Genomic DNA, 14,469 nt, shown 5'->3' on the forward strand with positions numbered 1-14,469 from the left:
TAGGAAACCTATCAAAATGATTTATGAGTGGTCCGTCCGTCAAAGTTGATTTTAAATGCTTTTTGAAGATTCACTTCAAGCTGAGCAGGGTAATGAAGCACTCTCGTTACAAATCAGCTCCTTCTAACACGTAATCGTCCTAACAAGCTCGTATGACATCCAGTGTCATTAGCGTCAAGTGCAGCTAATATTCACCAACTTCAACATTAGATTATTCAAATCACAGATTCTACAGTCATCACTTTATTCAGAAAGATGCCTCTCTGTGTGTGTGTGTGTCTGTGTGTGTGTGTGTGTGTGTGTGTGTGTGTGTGTGTGTGTGTGTGTGTGTGTGTGTGTGTGTGTGTGTGTGTGTGTGTGTGTGTGTGTGTGTGTGTGTGTGTGTGTGTGTGTGTGTGTGAGGGAACAGCTTCACATGCATTATCAGTCACCTCTGCATTCCTCAACATGCATGAGGGAGAAAGATGGTTGCCCCGGTGAGTTTAACATCTGATCCTTTTTGTGCTTTTCTACTTGAAGCTGTCAGTGTGTGCAGTGTTTTTTCAGAGCGAGATGTCTGAGGACACGTGGAGCTGTTGTCCTGGTTTCCACTTGGCGCTGCGTCGGCCGGCGTCTGCCCGTCTGTACGGCTGGTTCCTTAAATCTGAGGGGGGGACCAAACAGAAACTCGGTGTAAGGTAAAAGGAGTGGAGTAAAGAGCACACTATCTACCTCTGAGATGTAGTTGTAGAGTTACAACAGTGCATAACATGTACTCAAGTAGAAATAACATTTGAATGTAAGCGCAGTAAATGACATGAATAACATCTAGAAGAAGTACTCTTATCTTGTACTTAAGTAAACATGGAAATACCAGTTACATGTAAAGGTCCTGTATTGCAATTGTTTCTCCAGTTACAATTCAAAAGTACTAGCATCAAATATACTTAAAGTAGCAAAAGTAAAAGTAGTCCTTCTGCAGATTGGTCCATTTGAGAATAATATATGTGATATGTTTTATAATGATTGATCATGAAAGTGTTCTCAAAGCTGGTAAAGGTGCAGCTAGTTTGAATGACTTTGTATACTGCAGGGTAGCTTGTGAATTTACTCCAGGTGGAACTAAAGTCTGATTTAACACTTGATTATATTTCACATCATTCATCCACATCTGTGAAGTAACTAAAGGTATTAAATACATGTAGTGGAGTACACGATTTACCTCTGAATTGTAGTGGGGTAGAAGTATGAAGCAGTAAAACATCTAAATAGTATAAAATTGTACTTAAGTACAGTACTTGAGTAAATGTACTTAGTTACTTTACACCACTAGTTACATGACACCCAGTGCCAAAGCTTGTGTATCTTTGGTCTTGAATTTATTGGGTTGCCAAGTTTTGTAACAGCAATTACTTTTTGAAAAGACCAGACAAATATTTGTAGTAGTAGAGGCCATGTCTTGTTTTATGATACATTTCCTGAGGTGGTTTTTTGTCCTTCAAAGAAATGTGTAGACTATCAACATCAGGGGTACTAAAATACGTTATATTTATGAATAACCATGTTTCAGTCTCAGCCTTGAATATTGACATTATCAGAGCCAGTGAGCCTTTTCAATAACCCCTAAAAGTGTTTTGCAGATATTGTAGGTACAAATATCTTTAAGAATTAAGTTGTAACATTATGATTTAGCTGTTACAACTAAATAACAAAATGTAGTTGTAGATCTAAGATCACGATTGATAGAGAACCATTGCAATATTATGAAGTAGGGATGGGTTAACCCCAAACCCAATATGGATTCTTGGATTTTAAAGAATAAAGTTGTAACAAGTTGAAGAAAAACCACAATAATGAAGTTGTCGTCGTAGTGCATTTATGATATTTCCCCGTAAAACATACAGATATACATTAAGAGTCTGTGAAAGGTGCAGTGAGAGATAAACAGCTGCTCATTCAGCGTCACAGTAAACAGAGAGGAAGAGAGACAGAGCCGCAGAGCAGCGAGGGATTTAAGAAGTCACCTCGTCGCTGAACACCGAGTCGCAGAAGAGACGGGACGAGCGTTTGGCAGAGCGCGCCGTGAAGGGCACGGACTTTAGAGCTGAAGACCAGAGAAACCACAGGGAGGGAGAGAGGAGGAGAGGCAAGGACAAATACAAGTGAGGTAAGCATAAAGGAAGGAGTGAAGGATTTAGAAAAAAGGGTACTTTTTCCTCCAGAGAACACGGGACATGTTTAGTTATGCAGTAGTGAAGCCAACCAAGGTATTACTTAGAAACAAGTCACTAAGCTATAAGATCCCCTTTGAAGAACGTTTAACATACTGGAAAACATTTCTCTTTTCCAAGAAGATTGATATCATGTCCATTTCATTCAGTGCTGGAAGTCAGTATGTGGTTAGCCTAGCTTAGCATAAACACTGGAAGCAGAGGAACACAGTTAGTGGGCTCTGTGAAGGAGTGAAACGATGCAACCAGGAATTGACTCCCCAAGAAAAGAGTCACTCAGATTTTGGATTATTGCAACCAAACAAGAACTTTAGCAAACAAATGTTTATTATAGTTACACATTTTGTTAAGCATGATCATTTTACCCTAATGAATACATTTATGATTTTGACAGCATAAATGCAATCGCCAGAAGTAAAAAGCCATAATTAAGCTACACCATGGTGGCATGTCCGTACGACACCACCACTACGATTTCAGCTTTTAATTTGTATTATTGCACTGACCCCTTCTATTAAAGAATAACCCCTTGGAATGTGTTAGTTTGAGTTAGAATAGTTGATAACTCAGGTTGTAAAGGTCAACTAGGTAGTCAATAGTTTGGAGTGATGATGTTCAGTAGCCTCATTTAGCCACTATTCAGCAACAGTTTTGTTATAAAGACATGTAGCATAAAAGCCAAAGGACAAGTGCTCTCAGCTACTATTTTAAGTAGATTGGTTTAGTTTTATTTATTTCAGTATCTACAACTCCAAAGCTAAATAATGACAACAAACAAAAATGTAAAAAACGTTTTGAGTTTAATGGAGATACATTTTGTCTTTACATTTCTGTTAGTGTTTAGTTTAAACAACATAGTGTTAATCAATGAGCTTTAGAGGAATTGTATTTCTTCAATCTAATTAAGGCTGACTGTTTTACCTGCCTCCCGTGCTAATGCTAAGCTAGGCTGTGTGTGTGAGTGTGTGTGTGAGTGTGTGTGTGTGTGTGTGTGTGTGTGTGTGTGTGTGTGTGTGTGTGTGTGTGTGTGTGTGTGTGTGTGTGTGTGTGTGTGTGTGTGTGTGTGTGTGTGTGTGTGTGTGTGTGTGTGTGTGTGTGTGTGTGTGTGTGTGTGTGTGTGTGTGTGTGTGTGTGTGTGTGTGTACCTGTGATGATGTCCTCTATGGCCCCGTCCTTCCCCTCCCTCACCAGAGGAGACACCTGCCTCTTCTTCAGCTCTGCTATCAGGTCCATCTGCGGCAGTTTGGACGCCATTGATACCTGAAACATCAAACATGTCCATGTCTGATTCTTTTTCTTTTCTCAAAAGCTGCTGATGAAAACCTAAAGGATAACTATGGTGTTTTACAGTTTAGATGTTATAATCTCCCAAATTACACATTTGACTCATAATACGAACAGCATACAGTCAATGCATACGTTGGGCCGGTTAAGATTCAGCATATTGTGCTCATTTCTACCTACTCAGTTTGCACATGTACAGAACAGTACACACATACGTCTGTTTTAGGGATGGCTGTTTTTTACTGAGCTTTAAATTCCATATTTTCACTCAAACTCTAATAACATGCAGAAGAAAATGAAGCTTACCTCCTTTAATTCTAATGGCATTCAATTGTTTTATTTTGTCCCGTTCCACTTACAGATATTTGTAGTGGATTCATTCGATTAATTTTAATTGTGTTATTTATTTGCGAGGTTTTAACATTTTACTTATTTGGATTTTTAGTATTTTAACTTTTTATCTCAATTTTTACGTAATTCTTTTCTTTGTTTTTTGCAGGAAAAACTGATGTAAAGATGCTATTTACAATATAACTGAGTCAATTAAAGGTTGAATGAAGGAGTTTAAAGTTTCTAGGTTGTAACTCAGGTAAACTGTAACATTTTTATACCAACCTGGTTTTATTTTTAATATTATATAAATGTCCAATCTTCTCAAGTAACTGGGCATGTACCATATTATTTTAAGTGATTGAAATTGTCACAAAAACTGTCAATAAAGATTTCAGGTGCAATATAGAGATATGATCCTTTATACAGTATTCTTGTATGATAACTGGGATGGTTTATGAATATGTAGATGCTTACACTGTATTTTGAGCAGAAACGAAATGTACCTTATTCCCCATGACTTCAGGTTTGGGTGGAGTTGTTGGAGCGTCACAGTTCAGCACATGGTGTTTCTTCCTCTGCTCGTTCTCCTGCTCCGCTTGCTGCCGGGGGAAAATCATTGAAATGGTTGATACTTATCTACGAGTAAAGGTCAAATAGAAAGCGTGACAGTAGCTCACTGATAGAGCTGAGAGTTTACAGTAATAGCTGTTTTATCAGTGGAGCAGCTATCTGCTCTGTCTGCTCATGCATGCTAGGAGTCAATATGATGAGCGTTATCTGACCTTGTATGCTTTGATGAACCTGACAAACACAGGGAAGAACGTGGAGGGCGGCGTGGTTTTAGAGTTCTCTCCAAAGTACTCCACGGCAGAGTCATACACATCCTGAAAGATAGAGGAAACAAATCTCTAGCTTCAATTCAACTCAAATAAAAAGGGTGTGAATCCTAGGCAAATTGTATGGAGGCACTTAGAGGCCAAAATAGACAAAAAAGATTGATATGATTTATTTTCTAGTTCTGAAAACATTGTTTTTTCTCCAGTGTATATCACTTAAGAATACATTAAAAAAGGGTTTTTTATTTATTTAATTTTTTTCCAGGATTCAATTCACTAATTTATATTTTGTTCGGTGTCAATGTCTCAGGAAATAACATTAATGGCAGTCATTTCACATTTTCTAACATAAAATATATCTGTGTTTCACCTGGAAGAAAACATGGATTCTTTTAATCCTAAAATCACATTTTATTCTATTATTATTATCATCATCACAAAAACAAAAGATTGACCCACGAAAAATGACTTAATTGCACCTGTTTTCACAGACATAAATATATATATTCTTAAGTCTTAATAAACTCAGGAGATCAGTCGTAGGAAAATTGATCAACAGAATTATTGTTTGCACGATGGCCTCTCAGGGCTTCTGTACATTATCATCTAGGAGTCAAAGGATGTCCTGCTGAGTGAACTCAGTGCAATAACCTGTGATTTATGTTTATTTTGGGGTAAATAAAACCGACCTGGGCAGTTTTTCCATCACCGATAAGGGATTGGAGCAGCTCAGTGTTGCTGCTGAGGAACGCCTGCAGCACAGGGTTGTCTTTCTCCACAGAGAACTCCCTCCTGGCGGCCTCCGTGCCTCGCTCCAGAGCGCGCACATCCTGCAGGATGCTGTCAAGAGAAACTACCAGAGAAAGGAGAGGGACTTTAGTGTCATTTCAAAGTTCAATTGAACACCCTTATCAGTGCTGATAGTAACGTAATTCCATGATATGGTATTAATGGTAATGTAAGGGTCACACTGTGCCAGGGTGAAGGGAAAGATAACCTGCACAAAGGGAAAACTATGAATAAAACCATCTTCTCACTGCCATAACTCCTCATTAACTTCTGATGTATGACACACACTTATATCTGCACTGGTTGGATTTACTGTCTCAGTGTAATTGGATTTAAAGCCATAGATCCATTCAGTTTCAATATAAACTTTATTTTAATTGCTACAAATCATCATTAGAAGTCTTATATATGTTAGATAGTCTTGAAAAAGCCTGGCAGATGATCAAATTAAACAACTTGACACATTTAGAAACATTATATATTATGATTTATACTACTACCTTTATTTTACTGTGATAAAAAAATGTAGTTTTTTATTATAAAACTAACAGCTATAATTCTTTTTTCCCAACACCATTTGTAGGCTCTTAATAATTTACAGTTTCAAGATATATAGTAATAAGGACTCTACATGAAAGAAAATAAGTCCTTGTCTTGTTTCCAGTTATAATGAAAGGTATTCTGTTGATATGGCCACAAAAAGGAATTATATAAAGATAACAATAATAATTTCTAAGCTTTATTCTAAGATTACATCGATTTATAAAAATAGGATGTTATTAGTTTGACACTTCTCTTGATCACACTACTGCTATTGTTATTTAGTGAACAGATACTTAATTTGTAATTCTTTGAAGCGCTACAAAAAATAATTTAGCATATGTTTCATTTTGTTTTGATTTGATTTATTTTACTCAAATCTGTCACATACAGTATTGCCTTTAAAGTATGCGTCTGGATTGTGAAGCTACAAAGTACCTGTCAACATGACACTCCTACAACGATCTGCCCCTGAACACACCATTCCTACCACAATATATTGTTGCTCTGCCCCTGATGGACTCACCGAGTGCCGCCTTGTCCAGGAAGTGCAGCTCTGTGTAGAAGGACTGGAGCTGCGGGTACTTCTCCTGGATGATGCTGACGATGAAGTGCAACAACGTCTGCTTTCGGTCTGTGGATTTGGTGTCCAACAGCTTGGGGTAGAGGGCAAAAAACAATCATTTTTGTTGTTCAAACCTACCTTACTATACGTATAGAAATTCTCAATACTAGGTGACAAGCTGTTTGTAGTATTATAAGAAAATACAAGAGTATAACAGCCTTTTACTCACCAAATCTAAACTCTGCAGACGGAAGCCGTACGCTGCCTCGCGCTTGCTGCTGTTCATGTAGTTTCCAAACGCTAAGATGATCTAATTGTGGAAACAGAGAAGAAAATGTTGTCAAAAAACTAAAAGTAATGACTAGAAAGATGGTTTGTGTCAGGCACCTTTAAAGAGGCAAACAGTAAGACAGTTAAGTGCTGTTGTTGTGTGAAGTGGTGAAACAACGTTTGTGAGAAAAGAACCAAACCTCCTATATAAACATTATATTTATCATTAATAACTCTCCCCCCAAAACTACAAAACACAAAGGCAGCAAAAAAGTGTTTCCTCTAAAGGTCTAGTGTGTTAGATGTAGGGACATCTAGTGGTGAGGATGCACATTGCAGCCTATGTAATACCCCTCAGCTCACCCCTCCCGCAAGAAGACACAAAGATGAAAGGGCTTCTCTCGAGCCACAGTTTAGTTTGTCTATTCTGGGCTACCGTAAAAGAATGGTGCCACACATATTACGCAATAATAGCTTTGGATATAAGATACATTTCTGCAAGTGAATCCCCATAGATCCTACACCTTTAAATCACCAGGTAAACATTCATAAAACCTAAGATGTCCTTCCGTCTCATCACTCAACAAACAAGTTATTTTCTCCTCATTGAAAACATGAAGTGCTGGTAATGTTAAATGCACACAAAAATAATCAGATACATTATTGTCTTATAATCTTTTATTTCAATATGGACTACCATCTACCACTTTACTGCTCATTACTCGTAATATAGAATTTATATACAAAGTGTTTGGTACTAATTTGATGTAAACTAAGGGTACATATAATAATAACAAAGAAAGGGACTTAGAACTGAATGCAATTATTACGAAACAGTCTTATATCACCGTCATATAGAGTTGTGTTTTCTGCATTCAGTTTCCTGGTGTAAGAGTTATTCGACTTCAAGCCTTTGCAGTTAACATCTATCTGTTAATCTACTCTGCAAATGACCCCAAGGCTCACATCAGCTTTATTTTAAGGTTAAGATCAATTTATGAATCCCTTAGGGGGAATTCAGTCACATAAACAAGTGCCAGGAATATAAAACATTAGTCGTACATCAACAATGAATAAACAAAACGGTTCAGTACTGACCTCAAGGATTTTCTTCAGCTTGCTGGAAGATTTGATCGACATGGAGGCCGCGATGATGGCGTTCAGTTGCTGCCAGAAAGAGTGGAAATTGTTTGTCAGCCAAATAAAACAAAACAAATATTTAAGATGTAACAAATGACGTCTCAAGGCTTCCGTACATAAAGTTTCAGGTGCCATGTTTAATTTACATTAAGTCTTGGTTGTTTTTAATTAATATGAAAATATGAAATCCTTTGCCAAAAAACACCTTTTATTTTAAGTTGTATTTTAGTTTTTGTAGTTTACTTTAATTTAGTTCACCAAAATGATAGTAAATTGAATTATTATATAAAAACGATTGTTTTTGTATTCTCTAGTTGCTGTGTATTTGTGAAACTTGTTAGTTAATATTTCCATTGTAAACTATAGTGTATTGTTTTATATGTATCTATGTTTTCTGCATGCATTTCCTTGTTTTATTATTTCTGCTTGATTTAAAAAAAAGAAATGTGTGTGTGACAACCTAGAAGACAAGCAAGATATTTTCAGTATGGAGGAAAATGGGTATGCAAAAATAATGATGGAAGAGAAATGAGACCTAGCCCTAGTAATGGGAACTATAAATTGTCTGGTAAAACTGTTTTATCACGCCATTATTTGCTGGTTGAGATATACATTTCTTCTGTGTTGTATCTGAAAGACTGGATGCCTCCTACCTTATAATCTGAATGACGGGTGAGGTCAGTGAACATCCCTCTGGCTTACTCACCGGCTGAATCAGCTGCACGCTCTCGGGGAAGTTTCCCATGAAGGTGAGAGTGCTGATGCGCTGGGAGAGCCGCGGGATCTTGCTGAAGCGCACCATGAAGCGGTCCTCCTCGCTGAGCTCGTCCAGGGGCCTGCCCTCACACTCGTAGTTGTGGATGAGCTTCATTTCGTACTCTGTGGGGATGAAACGCTCCAGGAGCTCCAGGAAGTCCAGGCTCAGAGCTCTCTGGTTGTACCTGTGGGGAGGCATGGTGTAATGAAACCATTTCAGAGTCCAATATTATCCAGTACAATAGAGGATGTCTCATACCCTGATTATTTAGAGGTATAATAGTGTACCAAAATTATCCCACATTTTTCAACACTTTTTAAACCTTTTAGACCTTCACCCCAAACAATCAGAAAACCATCAGATAAACAAACTTAGCCAAGGTTTCGGAAAAACAATAAAAAAAGCTAAGCTAACATTAGCGGCCCCTGCAACATCCATACCAATGCCTTTTGACGTCAACCTGCTTATTTGATGTTTTTACCAAAAGTCAAGGATAATGATACCGCTACATACGTCTCGATTGCACAGCAGATATCGGAGGCAGCCATCCCTTCCTTGCGCAGGGTGATGGCCAGGTTCTTGGCCCTGTTGGGCTCCATTAGAGAAACCTTACTGGGGGTCTTGTGGGACAGCTTCATCTTGATGGTCCCCATCTCCAGAGGGCTGGACTGGGCCTTCGTCTTGAACTGCTCCTCAAAACACGCCATGTTCAGCTCCTGGGAAAGATAATGTTGGAAAAATATCAAACAAATACTTTTTCTTAGATTTTCTTTTATATTTTGCTGTTTTTAGGCGGGAAAAGAGCCAATTGTTTGTTTCAACATGCTTTATTTAGTTAATAATTATCTAGTATTTGGTAGCAGCTCTACCAATCGAGCTATGTGGTGGCCCCCAAAAATATACTCTTAATACAAATAAAACTAATATATAAACATTTAAAGAATGACCTGATGTATACTCAATGAAGAATGTACAGTATGTACAGTATGTTGTGTATACATGGCGAAGTCTGACCTCTAAGACGTGCTCGTCGTCCAGCTCGTTGAAGATGGTTCCTGCCACCTGGCTGGATTTCAGGGCCTGCCAGTTCAGCAGAGGCATGCGGTATTTGGTTTCAATCGGCTTCTTCTTTTTACAACCTAGAACAAAGAATAACAAATACAATAAAAATCATATTTAGAGGTCTCCAGTTATGGAATCAGTGATACAGCTAGGATTAAAGAAACATCTGATTTCATCTTGAACCTTAAAGCAAGATGCTTCTGGTGGTTGTACATATCTACTTATTCTACATTCACTTTGTCCTCTTCCCTGCTTTCCTACACTTCACGCTTGCTTGTGTGTTTTGAATAAACAGATATTCCTTTTAATCTACGTTGTTTAGTTTAAATTAGTAATCATTTCATTTTGATTTGTTTACAAGGGGAGGATTGTGAATAAGCGTGTCAGGCTTCCTTCCTCTCCTAAACTGTACCCCCCCCCCCCCCCTATTGTATGCATGTTGTTTATGGAATAAGCTGTATGCAAAGAATATATTTTGGAATTGACTTTTCCCTATTCTTTTTCTTTCTAAAATATATTTTTTAATAATTGTAACCTCTTCCGGCAGCTAAATCGTATTTAAATCAAACTAAAGCGTTTGGGAATCACTCTTCAGGATGGATAATGTTCTTTTATTTGGGAGAAAGAAATAAACCTACAGCTGTTTTCACTCGTGGTCAGAAATTAGGTCACATTTAAATAAATAAGTATGTCTATAATCATTTGCTCTGAAGTATTCATGCTCAGTCTTCTTTAAGAACCCCTCTCCTTCATTGTGGACTTACCTGAGCTCCCATCAGTCAGAGACAGCTGGGTCGTACCACCTCCAGGAGGCAGCAGGGGGGGTGAGGGTGCTGATGGTGGAGGAGGAGGAGGAGGAGGAGGAGGTGGAGGAGGAGGAGGTGGAGGAGGAGTTCCAGTTAAGCCTGGAGGTGGAGGTGGAGGAGGTGGAGGAGCAGGAACTGCAGCCTGCAGAGCATCCTCAGAGGGGGGAGGCTGAGGGTCTGAGGAGGGGGGGGAGGCTGAGGGGTCTTCACCTGAGTCTGCTTCTTCTTTAGCTGTCAGGGGATCAAAGTGGAGTCTTAATACCTCAACATAACGCTCCCAGGGTCTTTCTTTCCCAATAACTTTATTTTTCTTTAAGCGTCCTTTAAAGAAAAACCTTATAAATTAAGAGAAAAACAGAGACACTTTTTTTCTTCATATATGATGAATTGTGTGCATCTAAAGTCACACTAGCTCGACAACTCATTGTACTTTGTTCCTTTGAAATACTTTGTACTGTTGATTCGTGCTGATTGACACTGATGTCCAGGGAGCTGAACTCCTGGGGGCTTTCCACTCAAGTTGAGTTTCAACATCTCTGCCTTTAATGCCAACCCCCCAGGGGAAGAGTCATTTGATGTCCAATCACGTCTTTGCATTGACTTTATATGCAATCGCCTACATTAGAGAAGACGCCACCTGGGCATGAATTACATTTGTGGCCAATCTGTTGTGATGGCTGAAAAGCTAGACACCAGATGAGTATATACTGTAGGGCCCTTTCATCACAGCTTTTCATTCATTTCACATCTTCATCTTATACTAATCGATCATTGTCACAAACTGTTGTCGAAGCAGCAAGATGAAGGTGATTAACACCAACAAATATTTTGAATGCATTATCAAAAACGTGAATAACTTGTGGGCCTTGATCAAGGCAAACTCAGTTGATGACATTAGTGACGGTCTTATTTTAGGATAAATCTGGTCTGCAAATAGGTCATTTTTTTCTCCAACAATTTGTCCACATTTTCCAAAGCATGAAATCAGATCATCAAAATGAACAGCGGCAACAAAATGTGTTTTCCTAACCCTAAAATAAAACTTGATGAAGGACAGACAGTTTTAAAAGAAGTGACTTGATCTTTATGTTCTTGTCTCATCTGCAAGGAGAAAAACACAAACTTAAATATGATTCATCTTAAAATATTTGAGTAGTATTGTTTGATAGAACAAGCTGCCCAGGGGCCCTGAGGAAATGATAGTAGAAGGGTCCGCAGTAGATATTTCTGATTCACAATGTCAGCCTGCAGCTCTGACCTTTCTGAATCACGTGCTGGATGATGGGGACCACCTGGACGTCCAGCTGTCCAGAGGAGGACCGCTTCATTTGGACCCGCCCCTGCTCCACCAGAGCCTGAACTTTGACCTCCAGCTCCCTCAGGGCCTGGGTGGAGAGATCCTTGTCTCGCTCTATCTCTCTTTCCCTCTCACGTTCTATGTCTCTCTCTCGCTCTCGCTGCTGCAGGACGATCACCTGGGAGCAGGACTCACGCAGACCCTCCTACAGAACACAGTGCAATACACACTATGTATAAGGAAACTGTGTACAGTATAAGAACGATAAACTCACAAGGGGCCTAGAGTATCAAATACTAGCAATAACCATCACCAGCATTATATATTGCTAATCAAAATATCTGATGTGTTATGGCGAGTGAATAAAATAAAAACTACTACTGCATATATTATAACTCGGGCTTTGTCGTTGTACATCTGGATATTAATATTGTAATATATTGTTTTGCCTAGTGCTTTACTACTGAACTGCAGATGAATAGTTTGGGCCCTGGTAAATTTAAAGAAAAATGTTCTTTAACAACAAACTCTAGCATTTCAAAAGAATATTAACTTTAAGTATAAAACATAGATTAAATGGAAGTACAGGTTTGTTGTCTACAGGTATTTCTTTAAAAGTATGCATTGGCCGCACCAACCCTCGTAAATGAGATAATCAAGCAAAATATGGGGCAAAATAGTTATGAATAAAACTAAATACATTTACTCTAGTACTGCACTTAATTATAACTTTATGGTATTTTCATTTCATGCTATTTATACATTTACTTCACGTCATTTTAGGGCAAATACATTTTATCTAAATGCTCCAAGAGTGAAATGATGACCCCATTGCACATGTATTTTGATTACATACATTTTACTTGTAACAGAACATGTTTGTACTACTAATACTTTTACTTAAGTAATAGATCTTAGTACTTCTTTCACTACTGATCATCAACAACTATGCAAGTATGCAAGGTCAAAACTGACCCATAAAGTCAGGCAGAACAGATTCTTTGGGTGCTTTTTCTGAAAGCTTGCTTTCTCCTCCAAGTATGTTGGCCAAACTAGTTTTGCTTTGTCTAAATATTTAAGCTATTTTTATGAATCAATGTTCCAAGACTTTGCAATTACTTCGCTGCAAAGAATATCATGAAAATAATACACAAGTTATACTTTATTTAAGAAAAACATATAAAGAATAGAATGGTGTACTGTACCTTTAAGAGCTCCACTTCTTTCGTGGTCTGAATGAGCTTCTTCTCCATTTCTGACATTTTCTCCATCGCCTCCCTCTCACTCTCCTCAAGCCTGGAGCTCAACTGTGAATATTTATATATGTATTATTCATTTATACATTATGATTACCTTCCTACATGCTGTGTACATCTGCATATGTGTGAGTGATGTGTGTGTGTGTGTGTGTGTGTGTGTGTGTGTGTGTGCGTGTGCGTGTGCGTGTGTGTGTGTGTGTATGTGTGTGTGTGTGTGCATGTGTGTGTGCGTGTGAGTGTGTGCGTGAGTGTGTGCGTGTGCGCGTGTGTGTGTGTGCGTGCGTGTGTGTGCGTGTGTGTGTGTGTGTGTGTATGTGTGTGTGTGTGTGTGTGTGTGTGTGTGTGTGTGTGTGTGTGTGTGTGTGTGTGTGTGTGTGTGTGTGTGTGTGTGTGTGTATGTATGTGTGTGTGTGTGTGTGTGTTGTGTGTGTGTGTGTGTGTGTGTGTGTGTGTGTGTGTGTGTGTGTGTGTGTGTGTGTGTGTGTGTGTGTGTCTCCACCTGTGTGTTGTGCTCCTGCAGCTCCTCCATGTGCTCCAGCAGAGCGTTCTTGGTCTCTGCGTCCTCCAGCAGCGCCCCCACATCAAACACATTGTCCAGATAGGCCTGGATCTGCACCAGCAGCCGGTCGCTCTCCGTGAACTTCAACTTCTGCTCAAACAGGACATTTAAAAAAGATTAAAACATTTGCCATGTTGTAACTGATTAACAAATGACAAAGGGACTACATCAATGTTATCCAATAGATTCTTCTGAGTCTTAATAAATACAACTATTAAATGGACAAACATCACACTTGCCTCCAGGTATTCATCCAGCCCGTGGCGGGTGAACTCGTACTGCAGGTGGACCCTGAAGTTCATGTTCTCCACTGAGTGCACCACGATGTTGATGAACTGCATACAGGCCACCTGGTGGGCAGACAGAGGAAATACTTTTTAACTACAGGTGCCAATGTTATGGTTGATAATGATTACAGATGAGGGTAAGTATGTACAGCTAAATGACAGGCAGTAGGTAGACATTTATCAGACTTTACACAAATATTAAAATCGTTATGAAGTTACAATTTGTATTACAGATTGAATTATCTATTTTCAGTTTGTATCAGTTTAGTTTATTTCAGAGCCAGGTAAACTGTATTTACAGAATGCATGGTTAAGCCACAAAATCGAAATGCATTTTCTTAAATGTTATTTTTTCCTCTTTTTTTTTAACCAGGCAATACCGATTCAGTTTGTTTTACTGAAAATATATTTTATACAATTTTTATTTTAACTTTTTTTTTTAACTACTTACTGCTATGAGAGGTGGTTCCACTAT

The 14,469-nt window shown here is 38.6% G+C and overlaps 1 protein-coding gene across 3 annotated transcripts in view; it reads right to left on the minus strand.

Annotated features, from left to right (window-relative positions):
- Nucleotides 1–268: 268 nt before the first annotated feature.
- LOC117473383 (formin-like protein 1) overlaps nucleotides 269–14,469 on the minus strand; it is a 37,273-nt gene continuing 23,072 nt past the window's right edge. For 2 of the 3 annotated variants that reach the window (XM_034118955.1, XM_034118953.1), the window contains exons 11-26: nucleotides 13,947–14,057; nucleotides 13,648–13,797; nucleotides 13,095–13,196; nucleotides 11,851–12,094; nucleotides 10,551–10,823; nucleotides 9,739–9,863; nucleotides 9,238–9,440; nucleotides 8,674–8,908; nucleotides 7,926–7,994; nucleotides 6,787–6,867; nucleotides 6,519–6,648; nucleotides 5,353–5,516; nucleotides 4,610–4,711; nucleotides 4,331–4,426; nucleotides 3,356–3,470; nucleotides 269–643 (exon numbers count right to left, since the gene is read on the minus strand). In XM_034118955.1, coding sequence (XP_033974846.1) covers nucleotides 543–643; nucleotides 3,356–3,470; nucleotides 4,331–4,426; nucleotides 4,610–4,711; nucleotides 5,353–5,516; nucleotides 6,519–6,648; nucleotides 6,787–6,867; nucleotides 7,926–7,994; nucleotides 8,674–8,908; nucleotides 9,238–9,440; nucleotides 9,739–9,863; nucleotides 10,551–10,823; nucleotides 11,851–12,094; nucleotides 13,095–13,196; nucleotides 13,648–13,797; nucleotides 13,947–14,057 — 2,301 coding nt within the window. In that variant the 3' untranslated portion in view covers nucleotides 269–542. Of the gene's footprint in view, nucleotides 644–2,003; nucleotides 2,084–3,355; nucleotides 3,471–4,330; nucleotides 4,427–4,609; nucleotides 4,712–5,352; nucleotides 5,517–6,518; nucleotides 6,649–6,786; nucleotides 6,868–7,925; nucleotides 7,995–8,673; nucleotides 8,909–9,237; nucleotides 9,441–9,738; nucleotides 9,864–10,550; nucleotides 10,824–11,850; nucleotides 12,095–13,094; nucleotides 13,197–13,647; nucleotides 13,798–13,946; nucleotides 14,058–14,469 lie in introns of all 3 variants that reach the window. The other variant, XM_034118954.1, reaches the window with a different exon arrangement.

This window comes from Trematomus bernacchii, unplaced genomic scaffold (genome assembly GCF_902827165.1).
Source record: "Trematomus bernacchii unplaced genomic scaffold, fTreBer1.1, whole genome shotgun sequence".
Classification (NCBI taxonomy): Eukaryota; Metazoa; Chordata; class Actinopteri; order Perciformes; family Nototheniidae; genus Trematomus; species Trematomus bernacchii.